We start from the raw sequence: 20,014 nt of genomic DNA on the forward strand, positions 1-20,014 counted from the left end.
GGAATGGCGCGCGTGGTTCAAAAGTTCCGTTTTCGCCGAACTGCGTTTCGCCCGGCGCCCTGCTTCGCTCACGCGGTCGCGTCTCAGTGGTAGTTTCGGTATCGCGTACTGCCGCGTTTGTTTTGCACGCACGTGAAAGTCGCTCTGACAGAAAGTTCGACAAAATACCGCATGCATGTGATGTTGCCGGATGCCCGAATGGTGCACGCCGCCAGTCCACGCCGCCGCGCAGTAAAGGCGGGCAACGTTGGGCACGGCAACAGTTACGTTACAGTGTACTAGAAGGGGCAGTGGAACGAACGAAGCGGCCGCGCCGCATGTTGGGCATATATAGTTAATATACTGACTCTAGAGGAAAAGCTGGGCCGCGAGACCTATAACCACAAGAACGCTGACATCTTGGATTCTTGCCATCACATATCAATCCTAAAGAAGCATCTGCACAATTAAAAACTTGCGGATATTGTTTTGTGTTTATTTTGAATACTTCTACGAAAGAATACGACGGCTATTTATGAAATTTACTGCGCGCGGAAATGAGCGTTTACAGGCTGGTTAACTAAATGGCACCACCATATCAACACTCGCGAGTACGTGAGTGTGTGCTTGGGGCCGATTGCGCCGGTTTGCGCGTCGTGTCAAAGCCCCTGAAACTTCTTCCGCGACGTGTATCTCGTAGTTGTCATAGTGTCCCCTTGTGTGCGTTTTCTGTCGCCGCATACCACTCGACTTCATGTGACAGCCCTTTTTTCTTTCGAGCTGGAAACTTCAGTGCATCATTGCAAACCAGGACGGACGGCAAAGAAGAGATGAGACAAGCCCTGAAAGTTATGTACGAACTAGTCGCAACCGATTTTTTTATACTTTTTAACGGCGATAAAGCTTCGTGGGCCGAGTAACTTTGCTTTCGATTGACGCTTTCGGGAGATGTCTCACTCACATTCGCCGCTGCATGCTGCAATCGACATTGTTCTGCTTTACGGCTCTCTGCGCTGACGTACGGCAGCAGAGCTGAAAAATAACGTGGATACAGGTGTCTCGCCATTGCAAGTCGAATCAGCGCGCGACCACGGCCTACGGACTTTGCTTCGAGCTGCGAATCTGTCGAGTGACCTTTGTGCCAGCGAACGGAGAAACTTTGGTAGGGAGTGCCTAGTAAAAACCATGCACAAACAGGTGGAAATTTTAACTGTTATCAACCGGACCAGCTGCACAGACAACTGTACACTAACACACGGCTTCACGCATCAAAACACAGCTGATGTTCTCTGAACCATAGAGTTTCCTACAATACTTACTAGAGGGAACTCTGGCGCTAGTGTCTATGGGAGCTGCAATGCATCGCGCTTCAGCCAGCATGGGAATCATGGGTAGTACACGGATTTGTCTAAACTTCGTTCTTTTGGAGAGTTGCTTGTTGGGCAAGTTGGTACATACTTAGTTAAATACAAAAGAAGCCACAAAACGTCGAAAATCGGAAAACAGCAGAGCGGCAGAAAACAGAGACAGAGCGCAGAGACGTGGCACTAACAACTGCCGTTTATTTCGGAAAAAACCTTCCCCCCTGACCGTACGACGCATGCGCAGATGACAAACAAAACCAAACACCCCAAAAAGCACACACAGCTAATCTAAGCAGATCACCTCTGTGCTAGAAACAAAAATTCTTTCCTGGTAAGATAAACAGAAGCCGCACTAACGCATTTGTCTGGACCAAGTTTCCAAATATGGAATGCCTCAATAATCTCCCGTTCTCGCTGCGTCTTAGCCTTACCTAAAATTGTCACCTTAGCAAACAGAGGCGAACAACCACACAACTTGCAGTGCAGCGGCAAGTTACCACCGGTGCCCGTGGGTAGAAGATTTTCATGCTCCCTCAACCTAACATTGACACATCGACCCGACTGTCCAACGTAAAACTTGTCACAACTTAAAGGGATGCAATACACTACACGTGTGTTACACGCACAGTTTTTTTTGACATGTTTTATGTCACAAATGCTGCTCATCGTGCCACGCTCGTGGCGCGCGCGTGTCGCAGCCTACGAAAGAGTGTAATAGCGCGTTTTGAGCGCGTTTAACACATAACTAAGCTTTAATTGATGTCTCAACGCCTGCTACGCGCCGTGGTGCACGAGTGAATATGCAGGCGTGCCAAAATTGCTCCGAGATATTCCCTGTTTTCGGAGCCTGCCGGCCCCCAAAGAAGGCGACAATCGGATTTTGCACCTAGCTGCTCACTGATTGCTGTGCGGTTTGCAAGCAACACTTCGAGCCGCGCTACACTATAAGTGACTACGAAGAAATAAAAAAAACCAGCAACGAAAGCCTACCATTCTTCTGCCGGCAGTCTGTATACAATGTCCAGAACATTGATCCTTATACGTATGAGCTCCAATGCGCTCGACTGTTTCATGAGTAACCTGAGTACAAATAACTCTATCACAACATTTATATTAGTGACGGCTGAGGTCTGCCAGTTTGGCTCTGTTTCTTGAATGCCGAAAGGCTACCTTGTTTCAACAACGTGCCTCTGCGCATAGGCGTGCGCAGGGTCCCCCGCCTTCGGGGGGGGGGGGGCGAAATCGGGCGAATTTTCGTTGCAGCACCCTCCCCCATCCCTGTTAAGTCAATGTATGGGGCAGACTTTACGCCCCCTCCCCTCCTTTTAGGTGACTAGGGGGGGGCGCCCCCCTGCCCCCCCCCCTCTTGCACACGCCTACGCTTCCGCGGTTACTATTCATCGGTTATGCGACCTCTGACTGCTTGAAATACCAGGAAGCCGAGGCAGCTGCAGGAGCCGAGCCGAAGGCGCGCTCCGAGGCACAAACTTCATGCATCAGGGCTTATCTCAAGCATCTTAAAATGCGCAGATGTAAATATAGCCCGTCGGTTATTCTGCCTAAATTCACTACAACCAGTTCTCCTTTTCAATGGACAGCTTATATTGCACTTTTTCTGACCTATCGATGCCATTGCAAAAACTTCTGTTTCACAATGTATGCTTTGTATTATAATTTCGTTGCTTTATCTGTAAAGTGTCAAAAGTCAAACCAGGAGGGGCGGTGGTGCTCTACGCTTTCCGATATTATGTTTTTATATATATGTGCATATATATATATATATATTTACACGCACAAATACGGGCAGTAAAGTCTCACCTCCCCACCCGGCGCCAATAACAATATCCACGCAACGCCCCTGAGGACGACCGTTATTTGTACCGGTCGAGCTACCTTTGACTTCCAATACCTTTGACCCCTCGTACTGTCGAAAAAGTCACATTTACACAGGGCATTTGTAAAGATACGCACCGTACACACAGCTTCGCCAACGCGCGGTAAATGTTCGGCGTGCTTTCGGCAGAATATCAGCACACAGCTTTCTGAGCATAGTTAAATTTCAATAGAGCAGCTCAGTTACTCTGAATAAACTAGACGCCGAACCACCACCAGAAGAAAGCATTAAAACAGAAGAAATCAGAATAAGGCACGCCCTTTGTGTTTCCTCTGTCTCTTTCTTCTGGCTAATCTAACTAGCCCAGCAATGAGTTCGGCTCAATTACACCGAGATCGTGAATCTTCACAGTCGGTATCAGCCCGTTTTCATTTTTATATTTTGCGTACCTTCCAGCAGTCACTTCGGCTACAATAACTGATTTGCAGTATCTCACAAAGGTATTTTGAAGCAAGCATCCATTAAAAGCTTTGAAGTTTAGTCCATGAAGGCTTACGACCACAAGTCCTACGCTTAATAAAGATAGACACGCAACGAACGCTGCATCAGTAATAGTGCCGATTAGCCGGGTGCCGCCGACGCGCCAAGGAGTTCTTGCGCGCGGCGCCGCGCGCCTTCAGTACCGAGCGACTGCAGCGCCGCCGCTACGGTCGACGCGGAAGGCATCAGGCGGCGAGGCGCGTTCACGCCACTCGACAGTTCTAGTACACTCTAGTTACGTGAGAATGACGCTTTCAAGCGGGTGATTTGAAGTGCGCTAACGCGATGCGGACGACTAAAACGTGATTTTATTTCAAAATAAGCACTTCCTTGGCATCAAAGTAGCACTACGAGGTTTCTGGACCGCTATTTCAACAATCAACGTCGATTTAATATTTGCCTTTTGTGTCCCTTTAAGTTACGGAATAACTCCCTCGTTTTACGAGAGCTCAGTATTACAGTAAGCCAGCGACATGTTAATAATTGCTGGAATTTTACTTGCCAAAACCAGGATATGATTATGAAGCACGCTATAATGGAGGAATATAGAGTATTAATGCTGGCTTGTTTGTACATACTGAACTTCTGAAAACAGCGCTAGGGCGAAACAGAGAAAGAAACGACAAGACGAATCGCTTGGTCTTGTGGTTTCTTTCTGTGCTTCGTCCTAGCGTTGTTTTCAGAAGTTCATAATGGAGGGCTCCAGAAATTTCGACCGCCTGGATTGTTGCATTTGTACTTTTGCATTTCGCGGGCATCCCAAGTAGAAAAACACTAACGTTTGATTTATAGAAAGTTAGAAACTGTCTACTCGGAAGCTTTACAAACCGATTTAGAACTTTCTCATCGAAAATTCTTGCCCAGCTTTGTTGCTTCAAAATTTGGCCAATTAATATTGCCTAGTTAGGCAATTAACGAAACACAAAAACTAGTGTCAATGCGAATTGCTCAACGAGAAGGTTGTTCAGTGCTTCCAACCCATTACAAAGGGCTCCGCCATAATTCTTCATCGTCATCAGGCACAGCATCAACAAAGTGCGCATAATGCCTTACATGCGTTTAGCAGGTACCACGGCTCTCCGTAGAATGACGAAAAATGACATAATGCCTACTTTCCTAATTCTAAAAAATTATAATGATTTATAGCATAGTGGGTTCCTCCCAAGTGCACTTGTATTAGTTGCCAAGGAAGCCCATAAGCGCATGATCCATTTCCTCGGGGTCTCAGTAAAGTTCTTCGCCCCCCCCCCCCTCACCTCTCTCTCCCACGTCAACGTATGCTATACAGCATGGCGGGAGAGGGACATAGCGACCGGGCGTCACCTAATGCAAATTACATAACTGGTGGGCCGTTTAAAGCTTCCAACCCATTACAAAGGGTTGAGCCATAATTTTTCATCGTCATCAGTCGTCGCGTCAACAAAGTGCACATAATGCTTACAGACGTGTAGCTGGTGCCTCGCTTCTCCGCAGAATGACGGATAATGGCTTAATAGGTGCTTCCGAACTTCACAAAAATTGTGATTTATGGCGTAGCGGGTACCTTGCTAGTGTACTTGTATTAGTAGCCCCAAGAGAGCTTACAACGGTGCTTTAGAATCGCCGCTCTTCCAGCTTTCGCTGTGACTATGCTGCGGTTTCAGCGCAGGCCCGGCGTTTTTTAAACTCTAGCTAAGTTAAGCTGGGGCACCCTGTCTTCAGTTTCTATATGCGGGCATGACCTCAGGACACTGCGATTGAGTGAAGGAGGCGGTACTGTCGGGGTAACCGTGAACGACACTCGGGCACATTACACACCAATGCACCTACCGGCCAAACAAGGCGCCCTCAACGCGAGCCGTGAGACAAACGCTCACAACGAGGTCTTAAGAATTATTACTCTCCGAATTGGACTCGTGAAGAGATCAGGCCCGGCTACAGGCGGATCCCAGTGGAGACCTGCCGGAGGGCATCACCCGAGATTGCACCAGGCAGACAATCTTGTGTCAGCAATGTTTCCACCGCTACTGATCTTCTGGCTACGCGTCTTTGCGTGATGTTTTGAGGTTGGCAGCCCAACCTCTTTGCTTTATCGCGCGTGCACTTGCGTGCACGTGACCGGCCCTCGTGGCTTTTCACAGGGGTCCCTGATTATGTGCATCGTTGCGAGTGACCGAGTGTTGCACGATATCGTAGGCACGCTTGGTGCGCTGGGCTACATTTTTTTTCGCCTCCTTAGGTAAACCTTCCTGCTATGGCTATACACTCGGCGGTAAGGTATAGGACTGAACGACAACATTGCGACGTGTTTCGTGCCCGGTTGCACTGTAGCGAACACAGAAGAAAACCCAACTTTTAAACACCGACCTCCGACAGACCTTACCTCGGAAGTGTGTCAGGCTTTGCTGTGCTGTCACGGTTCAGTTCTCCGCGATATTTTGACGCGCTTCGTGACTCATAGCACAAGCGAATACAGGGAAGAGATCACCGGCCATGCACTCCGTACACATGGTTAACCGGCGAAGCTGAAACGTGCGGCCCCAGTGTTTAGCAGTGGGTTAATGCCGACGGGTCATAAAGTCTTTAATGACGTTTCGCATACTTTTGCTTGGGTCAATCACAGTGTTTATTTCAGATGCCGCACACTGCGCTTCGCACGATCACCATCACTGAGGGGAGCAATGTCCGTTTCATTGCGTTTAGTGATGCGTTAATTTCAATGTTGGTACTGGCTTCAACTGTTGTTAAGAAGAAACATAACCAACGCTGGTTAAAGCTTCGCTGGTACGGGAGAGTGTGTGTGTGCGGGGAGGGGGGGGGGGGGAGACGCCTCGACCCTTTCAGGCCGTCGCCCACGGCCACGGCTTGGCCCACTTTCAGGCCCACGGCTTGGCCGTGGGCCTGAAAGTGCCATCGTGGCCTGACGATGGCCTGACGGTGCCATCGTGGGCCTGACGGTGCCCACGATGGCACCGTCAGGCCAAGCCCTTCAGCGACCCGCAGGTGGTGTTCAGGCGATGGGTTCCTTAGCATTTCTTTTCCGTAAAGCCATTTTTCTTCGGGGTTAGGAAAAGTCACAGGGCACCCCGCCAGCGTGTGTCTGATCCCAATGATGCCATAGCACGCATTAGTCTTTCCTGACCGCCCTTTCTGGATAAATTTTGCCATTGTGATGGGGAAAGTTCCTGTTTGCAGTGGACGCAGTAATACGGAGTGCGAGTGCGCTGATTTATTTTTTGTTCTGCACTCGCCCCGCATTCGCTCCTGCTGTTCTTAATTTTTAGTGGACTAGGAACACAAAAGGGAGAAAGGCAGGGAGGTTAACCAGACAGCAGTCCGGTTGGCTACCCTACGCCGGGGGAAAAGGAAGGGGAGTGGAAAGATGGGAGAGACAGAGAGAGAGGGGGAGCGAAAAAAAATTGGAATCTTGTGGTTTCGCCTAGCCATATAGAACTTGGCTGTAAGACGTCTGCAGCTTCCACTCTTGAATACGTCCGCTACATCGGACGTGTGTTGCCTTCAGAGGTGAATGAGAGCCATTTTACTCGTTGACAAAGGCTCGGGATGGAGGTGTGATTGTACTCCTCCAGGAAGACTTGACAATGATGGCATTCAGGCGCGTTATAAAATGGCGATATTGAAGTTACTTAACGCATCTTGGCATTCACTCAAAAAACACACTCACATTCACACAGACTTCCACTCAAGAACACACCCCACACACAGTGGGGCGTGTTCTTGAGTGGAAGTCTGTGTGAATGTGAGTGTGAGGGGTGTGTTCTTGAGTGGAAGTCTGTGTGAATGTGAGTGTGTTTTTTGAGTGAATGCCAAGTTGCGTTAAGTAACTTCAATATGATAAGAAACCAACTAGCTCAACAACAAGTTCTAATAAAAGGGCGAGGTCATTTAAATTGGTCACTATGCGCGGAGATTGGGGGGAGATGCGGTTACCTCTCCTTTTGTCAGCCTGCCCGTCTGCGTGTAATCCGATCGCAAAACATGCAGGTCGCCAAGATTACGGGAATTCTCTCGTACAAGTACAATCGGATGGCCTTGTGATGTGCCATAAGAGTCTTCGCAAGAGGCAGCCGTTCCTTCAGACGCCTTCATTTTCACAAGGTGCCGTGGAACGGTTTGTGCTTCGTTCTGGACAATTCCTCTCAACCAGATATAAGCGAAATGGATATCTTCTTTTTTTCTTTGGACTCAGCACCATGTCACACGGATGAAATGCGTAGCAAAATCACAGTGCGATTAAAAGCGCGGCCCGAGCGTGAAAAGTGTCCATGCTTCAGTAAAAGAGGTCTAACTTGTGAATTAAGTGGCATATTCTTTATTGCGAGAACGTTTTGAAGCGAAGATTTCCTTTGTGGAGCTCCCGGAGTCCTGCTGACCGCGGCTAACGCTGCTATCTGCTGCCGTTTAACTGATTAGGCCACACTTGAAAATAACAAGATGGCTGCAAATACGAAGTGATCATTTCCTAACTTGCGTTACACAACTTTCAGTCGCCAAGTGACTTCCGGTGGCTCACTTCCAATTTCGTGTTCTCTTCCGGCTTATATTCTCGATCCCTTAATTGTCTTTCAGCCACCACTTCCGATTTTCACTTCCGTTATGTACTTCCTTTCAGTCTAAATTTTACGGCCGGTTATAGCCTACAGCTCATTAAGGGAGGCCTCCGAGACAAACTAGGTCAGAATTAATTGTCGACATCATGAACATCTCGTTTAAGAAAACGTGAGGAAGTCACTACGTGTAATGCTTATCTGAGCGTTGAATAAGAGAATGAAATACGAAAGAACTCCACTCGCGTTCGATCTGCCACATTTGCTATATGAAACTACGCTCCGAGCGCAGAATGCAGAAGGGCCTCTCTAGCTCGAAACGGACGGCGTCAGGTTTTTCTCGCATCTCGAAAAGACTCAGATTTGCCAGCCATCGGATACCTGTGAATGCCGTAGCCGGCTCATTCCCGATGCATTCGGTCTTTCTGAGCAACGTATAGACGTATATGCGACGTCTGCGGTTTCAGCCAGACGTGCCCGATGCGTTGGCGTGCGCGTTACAATCGCTAGCGCTGCTTGAACTTTCCGCCGAGAACGCAACTCGCCCTGTTGCTGCGCCTATGACGAATCGCTTTGCTCTGAACGTATTCGTCCGAAGAAGACCGCGCAACTCTTCTCAGTGAGGTGAGGATTTATGAATACACTTTCATGTTTAACATGCGAGCTTAGCTGTCAGTTTATCATTTTTACTTGTTATTAGCTGGGCGTTAAGAAGGTTTGTTGCTTGTTGTTCACTTGTTTCTTTACGTTGGGGAGGGGGGGGATATTAGTGAGTAATTCACCAATTCCTTTCATTGAATGTACGTTCATGTAAAACGTTTGAGACTGCGCCTCGCGTGGCGTTGGCTCTTTGACCATACGGCATTCCTCTGCTGAAAGGGAGGTCGTGGGTTCGATTACTATTCGTGGCAGCGACATACCGCTGGGTGCGAAATGAGAAGACTACTCGCTGCGTACCGAGATTTTCGTTATCAGATTTCAATGCAGAACTCGTTATCGAGCCTGGTCTCTCTTGATCAAAATTAATGCGGAGCACACCTCTATATAAGGCATTTCTCGTGGCTAGTACGTCCCTCTGAGAGATTAGTGCTTGAATAAATTAGATGGTCAGTCAATCGATCGATCGATCCATCAATCAATCAATCTGTCAAACAAGAGGAGGTTGTAGAATAAACTAATTCTCAGGCACTTCCAGCTTAGACACGTTGGCTGAAGTCGCGCGTGGTGCATGCGGCACAGTAAGGAGCACTCATTATACTATAGCTCTGATGATGAACATGTTTTTGCCTACGACCATTCGTGTGCGAAGGATGTGAATCATCTAAGGCACCAGGCACTTTCTGGAAGCATTTGTGGCAACGTCTGCAGATTATTTTTCCTCTTTTATACCCCAAACCCAGCAGATAATTTCTAGTATGACGATGAATAACACCGGTCAGATAACTGTTGCATAGCTAATTCCACTGAGAACAGGGCCAACCTGGTTGATGGATTCCGTTTTAGAATTCTTGTTCGTAATTCTGGTTAGTCACAATAAATATATCTTCGCCAAAAAAACATGCATAACTGAAGCACACCGCGAAGAAAACGTCACACGAAGACGACACAGCGGTCGTCGTCTGTTTTCTCCTTCTTCGTCTGTATTTCTTTTCTTTCGTTCTTTAATTATGCAACCACGCCAACTAGCCCAGCTTTCCACCCTACAGAAAAACATGCCATTATGCATTACATTAACCAAAGGAACGTATGTTGCTGCGAGCATTGTGGAAAGAAAGAGGGGAAAAGGCTCGAGACCAGCCTGTACATGGATTTATCGCCAAAACAAACACTATGTCTCTTTAATACAGGAAAGTGTTGTCGCTTCCAAGCTCAATCACTGAGCATATATAGCTTCCTAGAAATTTTATTTCTTTGTTATGAAACAGTAAGACTTCCACCTGGGCGAGTTGGTTCATTGCGATGGGAAGGCACAGCGCAACCAAGAACACGCAACGCTCGCGTGTGTTGCGTGTTCTTGTCCATTGCCTCAGTTGCAGTGTGCCTTCCCATTGTTATGAAACAATTTTTCATCCATGTAGGCCGTATGGTAATACGGCGCAACACTGCATTAAGAGGAACATTCGACTGCCGTGGTCGAAGGTAGGAAGCCTCAGCCCCGTCGAAGGCGTTTCAATTTTATTGTAACGACGTTCCTCATAGGCCATTCGATTATAAAGCCTTCGTGTTTGATAGCTTACCGCGTCGCAACTATCCAGTGCGCTAAACCACGCGATTCGGTCATTGGTTATTTAAGTTCAGGTTACGTCAGTGTGCGTAGGGCAAGCGTTAGGGTCGGTGGTTTGGTCGCTGTTAGCGACGGACGTTCCTGAGGGGCCAACGACCCGGGAACATTGTTGCATCTCCGGAGAACCGCAAAGAAGCACCACGAGATATGGCCGCTGTATTTCTTTTTTTCTTTTATAAGACAACGATATCCCTGGTAAGTACGACTCAAGAAACTGCGCGTCGTTTAAAAGCGTTACGGAACATACACACACATCCTCGCGAGGAAGCAACGAAAGGCACTACCCGTCGCGAAGACGCGTCCTCTAATCTCAAGAAGGCCGACCACGTACATTCGATGCATCGGAGAGGGTTTGGGCGTCGCGCGATAGCGAAGACCTTGGCCGAGCCTTGCGGCGGACAGCCCCAGCTGAGGACGACGACGACGACGCGTCGTCGTAAGAAAGAATCCCAAAACCGGGCGCGTGCACCACTAATGCATGCGGTTCACGTAGGCGCCGACGAGTTCGCTCCTTGCGGTGCCGATAAACAATTGTGATGTGGTCAGAGACTATTGCCACGGCTCGACTGCGCAACGTGCACGAAGAGGAGGACTTTACTCAACCTGGAGAATTTTTGTTTCTTGCTTTTTATACATTCAGTCTCGAAGACAGCTGAGGAGCTACGAAGGAAGAGATCGCGTGCGTCTCTGTTTTGTTTTGTTTTTGTTTCGCGACGCTGACAAAAGCAGCCGTTGAAGTTGTACGTCGCTTTCGGAAAAAAGGTAAGCCGTCGTTCGTAACTTGACCACCTGTTCGGAAGGAGCTTCTCAACTTTTCTTGAAGAACGGTTTGCAAGTCGGAATAGGGAGGTAATACTAATTTTTGATTTCCGCGTGCCAGTTTTGAAGAGACGTGTGTGTAGATTAATTAAACATCTAATTAAAGAGTGTGTAATTAACGTTTATTTGATGCACGTCGTTTTGTTCTAACTTAGTAGTTAAGTGCAAACTGCGTCTTTCCCTTCGCTGGTTTCGAATGTAAGTACCTGCATTGTGCTGCGAAGCGTGTTGGCGCGGAGGATTCTCCGAAAAGTTGGGAAAAGGCGTTTAGGAAAAAAGTTTGACTACATGGTGAACTTATTTCCATAAAAAGCTTCGAGTACTACATGGCGTACTTATTCCCGCATTTTGATATGTATTGAAACCGCCGGAATCCCGCGGAGACCGGTGCGGTAGCTTAGGAAGTAGGGGGTCGCGGGTTCAATTCCCGGCCACGGAGGTCGCATTCCGATGTGACCGAAATGAGAGAACACCCATGTACTTAGATTTAGGTACACGTTAGGAAACTCGCAGGAGGTTAAAATTAATACAGAGTTCCCCCTGCGGCATTCCTCGTTATCATATCGTGGTTTCGGCACTAACAACTCCATATATACATACGGGAAAGAACGAAAGAAAGCCACTTTTTTAAACCGCAAGGAAATAAAGAATTTGGTTTATTGAAAAAAAAAGGTGTGATGATGATGGTGTCTGAGTAAGAAACGAAGTGCACTTCGATTACAAGCAATTACCTGATAACCTAAATAGTGATAGTTACCGCATGGTTACTCGATGTAACGTAAAAAGGTGTAGCAAAATAGCACGTGGGTTTAACAGTCGAGTCGTGCGTTTATAGTCAAGTCCGCGTTTAGAGCTGCAGCGAAGACTTCAATGCATGCAGGCCCAGTGATCAGGAGAGGGATGTAACGTGAGAGGAAGCACCGCAGAGCAGTGAATAAAAGGCGCTAGCACATACTGCTGATAATGTAAGCGCCTGCAAGGCAGAAGATTACCGACGTCTTTGTTGATTTGGCTAGGTATTGATAGTAATGAACATGATAACCATGATTCGTAAAGTATGCACCACGGTTTGAGCGCAGTATATACGCGAAACCCCGCATAAACTGTCGCGCTTGAAATTCGGATGATTTTCTAATGCACTTTTCAGGTTGTGTCGATATATAATTTGCCTTTGCCATCGCCGTAGTTCGTTTCTTAAAATACCACTATTCTTTGGACTTCCTTTCAAATGAATCTATCTACACCCAAAGCACGAAATGCAACTGCGATAGTTCCTTAGAAAGTACTGCTTTGGACAATCGTGTAGTCTGATCGAGACGGTTGTACCATGAAGTTTGCGAGCGGTGTATTAGGGTCAATAGACAAACTATCATCAACATCATCATGATGAAAAAGGTAGAATACTAGGCCCCATAAATGCGTCAAGCAATCGGCATGCAGTTGCCTTGTAACAGATATCCTAGGAATAGTTGCACAGCTAATCACCGCATATATTCGTCATAAACCATAATATGTGTCATGGCGCCAGCAGACGAAGGCAGGTAGTACAGAACAAAATAACGAAAGTACAGTGAGAATATAGGAAGACTGGACCTTGACACGAAAGCTTCGCGTAAACGCCTTCGGCGGGTAGCTGTATTTCTCAAGAACTACAAACAAGCAAGAACGGCCTTCTACCTCTACTCAAATTTCTTGCCGTGCATAGGATCGCGTTCTGCGGTGCTCGTAACCTACTCTGACAGCGTGCACCCTTTTCCTGTTTTTTTTTTCTTTATGTAGATGATTCAAATTTCGACACATGGGTGCCGCCTTCTGGGTCTGGTAAACGAATGTTTTCTTATTTTCGCATATCGTGACGTGAAATTACCAAGGTCGTGAAGCATCGAATGCACCAACCCAACCGTTTTCGTGCGTACGCGTCTACCGTAGCACTGTTCGTTTAGTTGTTAAAGATACCGAGCGGCAAAGTTAAAAGCCCACTATCACGGCACCAAAATCCATCCGTGAAATAGTCTGTAGACCTTGTTATATATCTGCCTCCTCCATTCACTAAAATTGCAGAATAGCGGGCAGTTTTTTTTTTCTTTTTTTAAGTGATCTACCTGTTTTCCAAGTTTCCTTTTTTTTCTCTCTCTCTCTCTCTCTCTCTCTCCCTCAATGCACGGCAAATGTAGGGTGCTTTATTAGGCTCCAAATTCGTGGTTCTTGTTGCTCATGTCTGAGCGTTATCGCCTTATTGCGGCTTGGACGGCGCGGACTTACAAGAGTTGCGATGTGGGCTTGCTGGTGAATCATTTGCACAACCTTGATGTAGCGCGCAATGAATCACGGACACGAGAATACACATGAGGACAGCGTGTGGTGTCCTTGTGTGACTTCTCGTGTCCGTGTTTAGTGGCGGGCTACATCGAAGTTGTTCCGCATACTTACAAGAGAGTTTAATGGTGTCTTAAACATTTCACAGCCACTCTTCAATCACCGTATCATGGGTATAATCATAAAAAGATCACTACGCAATTAACAGCGTGGTTCAAGTACTTGTGGCACAAGTGAAGCGTGAATAGTCATATTTCTCGTCAGACAGATTACACGACAGCTAGCTAGCACCTCCTTCTATGCTTCCATTTACACGGAATGTCAATGATCGTAAGGCCTGCGAATCTGCTCTCTTTTGAAAGAAACTATGGCGAGTACTGGAAATCTGGCTCGCACACAGTGTCGGCAGTGCGCTGGCAAAGTCTTGACGTTCCGGAAAGATTGCTAGTGCTCCTTTAATCTCACGATAATGCATCTGTGGCTTTGCCCGATGCACGGCTTTCCACAGGTTAGTCAAGGGTAACTTGCATAATACTCCCACCTTATATGTTACTGTCGCGGGATAAAGTGCCGCGAACATGGCACCAACAAAAATAAAATATTTCATCTAGCGCAGCTCCACTGCCTAGAGTTGTTTCAATGCAATGGTCGAGAGAGAGAGAGAAAGGCAAAGGAAAAGGAGGGAGGTTAACCATGTCACACCCGGTTTGCCACCCTCCACGGGAAGGGGTAAGAAGAAGAAAAGAATAAAGAAAGAAAGAAGGAAAGAGAGGACAACTATACGGTCGCGCGCATAGCAGCGTCCACCGCGCATACCCAGTCGGTTTTAATGTGCGAACTGTCGCAGAGTACGGTTCGACTGCGACTGTCTTAGGTGAAGTCGACTGCAATCCGTGATGTTAATGAAGGCTTGCAAGCACTGGCTCCAAGATATCCAGAACTTCCAGTGCGCTTCGAGCTGATGGGGTGTCATCGCTGTGTCGAGGTCAATGATAAGCACAAATGCGCACACTTTTCACCGGAATAAATTGGTCGAGCACGTGCACACGTACTTGGGCTGTGCCAATCTACACCGTCCGACATTCATTCTAGGGCCCTTAAAAAGAAACACCAGTTCGTACCCAAACTTTCTCTCGCGGCTATATACATATTCACGTCTATGTGTATCTGCACTCGCCTCTCTGCGATGTATTAACTCGTCGAAACGGAAAGCCGGGATGGTTGGTTGGGCATATTTTGTCATTCTAACAGCGCTAACAAAAATGAACACGCGAAGAAGGCAGGGCCACGCTGCACCGCGACTATAGTTTTACTGCCAAACAACAAAAAAATCACGGTAGGGTGTAGGAAAAGAAAGAGAGCCGAACATTTTTTTCTTCTATTGTAGTCACAAGCAGTCACAAGCCGCACGTATTAAAATTTAAAAGGCACGTGACACGCTTCATAACATGGGAAACAGACGCCTTGTTTTACAAACCCTTGTCGCGCGGCAGGGGTTACGTTGGCTAGACCGGTCGCCTCCTCAGTAATCATTTGAGGGTGCGCCGTGCGCAGGTGAAGGTTTTTTCAGGCTCCGGCCACATTGCTAACTATTGCACAAGCTCCGAAAGCACGTCACATTTAAACAGCGAAGCCGTTTAAGCTGGCCGTTATTTGTGCGGCCTATCAGAAAACTATCATCATCATGAACGGGTATGTGCCGAGGAATTTGGGCAAATCTCACTACTCGCCGCTGGTTCACTGCGAGAGAAAGTTATAGAAAGAAAGAGAGAGAGAGAAAAATTGAGAGGAATAATGGGAATAAAAACATAAAAAGATAGAAAGACGGTGAAAGATATAGAAAGAAGCGGACAGAGAAAGAGAAAATAGAAAGATCAAGAAAGCAATAAAGAGAAAGAAAGAGAGAGAAAAAAAGCAGAGAGAAAGAATGGGATGAAAAAGAAATAAATATTAAAAGAGCAAGAAAGAGAAAGATACGAAATGTAGATACAAGAAACAAAGAGAAAGAAAGAGAAGAAAGAAAGAAAAAATAATGAGAAACAAAGAAGGCCACCCAGCTGCGCTCTTCATCCAGGCTTGGTACGACTAATGCGAAGCTGTCACACTAGAGAACGGGAAAGGCAACGGCGGCTGCGAGAAGAGCCCGAAGCGACGGAAACCCTACACCAACGGCGACGTGCCCGTAGATCTATGAGAAGTGCGAACGCTCAGTTGTGCAGTTTGGCCACCCGTGTCGTGACTAACATAGCAAAAACCTATCAACAGCTTAGAAGCAACCAGATTAGACTTCAGAATTGTCCTGTTTCTCTCTTTCAAGCCTCGCGCGACGTAGTGCAAGCTTTGCCATTTTGATCGCACACGTGTAATCGGCGAACATAATACCGAAAAGAATAGACTCACTTTCGAAGCCTTCTTCGTTCAGAATGAAAGTGAAAGCAGCCTGAGTGACCCTTTTGTATATCTCTCAGAAGAAAAAAAATATCCTATTATGTAATGAGAGGCTGCGCGGCCTACATGTGCTATGAGTGGTGACGAAAAGGAAAATAAAAACTGTGTTGTTCATCTTGTTGTCGCTTTGTTTGTCTTCCTTGCATTTTTGTGCACTGGCATTGTCTGTGTTGAGTAAAAATAATTGATCTTCAGCACCCATCCTGTTTTCTTCGCGCGTATACGCCTTCCTTTCATTTTTGTTGCGAGGGCGTGTATAGCTTGGGTTGGTGCGGGAAACGCTGTCCTGACCTTGCGCTCACGGGGTGCATCATGTAACATACGAAGTAACAGTTTTTCCATGATTTTCTTTTTGTTCGTTCCTCTCGGTCTGTCTTTTCCGAACGCAGCTCCCAAAAGCCGGAGGAAGAACTTGAGAAATCCAGTTATACACATGACGTAAACTTGTACATGAAGCGAAGTCGCACAGACGAAGCGAGAAGAGCGAACACAGCGAAAATGGCGGTCTACGTAAGACATCTCCCTAAGCGCTACACACCCGAAAAACAGGCCGCTTGTTGTATGTCCGACGGTGGGGTTCAAAACCACGCACTTCCCACCTCAGCTGTCTCAGCTGAGCCGCAGCTGTGCTTCCGTTTTACCATCTTTGGGCGTTCGTCTGGGACGCTATTTGGAGACCCCATGCAGCCGATACATGCACATACGGTTTCTCAAGCGGCACACACACGGAAAGTCAAACGAAAGCGAACACCCTGTCCACTTGCACTTGGACAAGGAGAGGATACACCTTCCTCTGGCTCCGCATAGACAAGCAGTCTTCCAAAGGTGCCCCCCCCCCCCTCTCGGTACACACAGGTCGCTATCTAATGTTTTCAACTCTTGCTTCTCGTGTGCACAGCATCACCCGGCTCCTTACCAGTAACATGCACACACACGCGCACATTCGTCGGACAACTTCCCGTCCCTATCGGCCTCTTCTGTTCTTGGCTTTCTCTTCTTTTGTTTTTCTTCCTGGGTACCCACGCTCTTCGTCCAGGGAACGGAACAGAGAGGTCGACCTCTGGGGGCGAATGAACTAGGGAGGAACCGGTTGAAGGTCGAACTCGCTTCCGCTTATCCAGAGGGAAGGCCGGTGCGCTATAAAGTGGCCTGTTTCGCTTTTGCGCAGCCGAGACCACTGACATCGCGCGACAGGAATGGCTCCACCACCTCGATGGATGTGGCCGTGCCTCGCGTGCCTGTTCCTTGCAGCGGCCACGCCCGGAGCCCACGGAGCCGCCAGACAACCCGTGGAAGGAGACCTCGAGGACGAAGACCTGGCAAAGATGTACGCCTGCTACGCCAACTACCTCATTACCGAAATGTGGAACAAAGTGGTCATCGCCGATTGGAACTACGCCAACAACATCACGGACTACAACAAGAACAAGAGCGTGAGTATATCGCAGCTCTGTTTATGCTCAAGGCACTGTGTCGACGGTTGCATGTCTTGGTTGAGGTTAGTTGTGGACGCCAAGAATGGGATGTCGCGGGACATTATAACAAACATAACTAACACTGTGCGGTCGTACACCGCACTGTAACGGACGATACACTCGCTCGCATACGTTAGACTGTAATCTCGTGCATGGTGTAGCGAAATACCAAGGTGTGTGATAAAGCATCATAACAATCAGAATGACTGCCAGTTGGGCGTGTTGGTATAGTTTCGTGATGGTGAATTGCTAAAAAGAACGGATACTTTTGAAGAACACAGGACACGGCGCAAAGTGTGTGATCGGTGATTTCGCGAACGAGGCATCGTGACAGATTGTGACTTACAATGTGACACAGCGTAATTTGTCACTACAATGTAAATATACGCTAGTACACCCTTTCTTATAGTATGCATAAGTCTAGGGAGGGAGATGTCGGCGAGGCGATGCCATTCAAGATTGTAAGTAACGTGTAAAGACGGGCTAGTCGATTGCTGTATCCGTGATTACTGTTAGTAGCGCCAAATCCTACGTAACTAAAAAGTGGTAGTCACAAAAGACGTTCCACGTCCGTTGATCGCCTTTCTCTAAAACCGAGTTCAAGTTTACGTGAAACACTCGCGCTAACAATGCAAGAGGCGTTCAGATATAACTGCCGGCATGCCCACAACTGGGCCGACAGCTTGGAAATGTCTGCCACCAAGACGACGAGACATTGACAGATGCTCGCAGTCCAGCGTTTGTGGTGTACGTGTCTTTTCTCTATCAATATTCTCAGCCTACTTTACGAGCACTGCAGGACGTAGGCATCTCCCAGTGATCTCCGATTTGCCCTTGCGACCTGATTCCATTTTATGCCTGCGAACGTCTTAAAGGGGTACTGACACAAAAATTTTGGCCTCGCGTTTTTTTGCTGCAATGTGTTGCTGGGGGCGTGTTAGTCATAACACGGCACATCGTTTGCTGCAGCGCGCGACAGATAATTAATTACAGGCTCCTCATTACCGACCCGTATCAGTTTCGGTTTCAAAAACGACAAGCCTCCGGGTGCAACTATCACCACCTAGCGGCTGCAGCGCTCGATCACGTCAGCACACAGAAGTGTCACGCACTTCCGCGCTGTTCGCGTCGTCTTCTCGCATTCTTACGCTTGCCGCACGTGCTGCGCGATGTCGTCGCCATCATCGCCCTCGTTATCGTCGTCCTCCTCATCGTCGTCTGTTGGCGACGATTTCCTTGAGACACCAACGGCGCAGCGGCGAGCGCATCAAAACAGAAATGGCGGCTACGACGTCATCATAACTTGTTGTACCGGCTACAACGGTTACGTAGGGGAAGTAGGGGGGTCACCTCGGGTCACCTCCGAGAGTGTCAATGCAACAGGTGCGGCCTATAACGCTGGATCGCGCACGCGAACTTCAAAATTCATATAAAATACCTTCCAAGCTTTATTCGCTGTCGATATTTTGCAGATGGTACACGCACGTACACGCAAATCGATCCAGCAGGCTATCTCGGCCGCGAAATTTTGTGTCAGTACCCCTTTAAAGAGACACTAAAGAGAAAAAAAAATCCGTCCACGATACCAAAAACACCACACTTGCTTCTTGGTAAGACGCTTGATAAGAGGCTTGGTAAGCGAGCAAACACGCAAAAAGAAATTGAGGGTGGCGACGCCACCTTGAAGCTCTTGCACCTTTCACCGTCACATCGTGGATTTCGACGGCGCCAGCTAGGGCCTACGTAGTTCGCAGTCGGTAAAAATGAAGTGCATTGTCTTCAGAAGGAGCGAGAGACTTAACCTACAAAGTTTCAGGAAATTTTGTCGAGCCAATATGGCCAAAATACGAAGAAACACTTTGAAATCTGCGACGCCAGCATCGGAGATTTCGGCGCCAAATTTAGAAGTGAATGTTTTGACATTGATTTTCTTATCAATTAATAAACCTACGCTGGTGAAATTAACGGCTATATTTTCAGAGTATAAGTTATCACGCTGAACTAGTTCATTGTTTCACTTTATTGTCCCTTTAATTTTCTCACACCATCTAACTCGTTGCCGTCCCCGGCTGCGTTCTCCATCCCTTGCTATTCATTCCATTGCTCTAAATGACCATCGGTTTTCTGTCCTACGCATGACATGACCAGCCCAAGTACATTCCTTTCACTTCATGTAAACCAGAATATAAGGAAGTCTGTTAGTTGTCCGACCGACCCATTCTGCTGTCTTTCACTCTCTTAACGTTACACCTATCATTCTTTTACAGCGAAAGCTGTTATGAGATCATTTCACCGGCCGTTTTTGGCGCCGTAGTTGTCCGCCGCCGCCGCCGCCGCCGCCGCCGGTGTCCGTAACCAGTATCGCTCGAAATAAGAAAAAGAACTAAATAAGAAAAAAATTCCAGGAT

The 20,014-nt window shown here is 47.5% G+C and overlaps 1 protein-coding gene across 1 annotated transcript in view; it reads left to right on the forward strand.

Annotated features, from left to right (window-relative positions):
- The first annotated feature begins 11,060 nt into the window (after positions 1-11,060).
- Positions 11,061-20,014, forward strand: part of LOC119395040 (angiotensin-converting enzyme) — a 168,648-nt gene continuing 159,694 nt past the window's right edge. The window contains exons 1-2 of the mRNA XM_037662333.2: positions 11,061-11,310; positions 17,300-17,564. Coding sequence (XP_037518261.1) covers positions 17,328-17,564 — 237 coding nt within the window. The 5' untranslated portion in view covers positions 11,061-11,310; positions 17,300-17,327. The remainder of the gene's footprint in view (positions 11,311-17,299; positions 17,565-20,014) is intronic.

Source organism: Rhipicephalus sanguineus, chromosome 5 (assembly GCF_013339695.2).
Source record: "Rhipicephalus sanguineus isolate Rsan-2018 chromosome 5, BIME_Rsan_1.4, whole genome shotgun sequence".
NCBI classification, from domain to species: domain Eukaryota; kingdom Metazoa; phylum Arthropoda; class Arachnida; order Ixodida; family Ixodidae; genus Rhipicephalus; species Rhipicephalus sanguineus.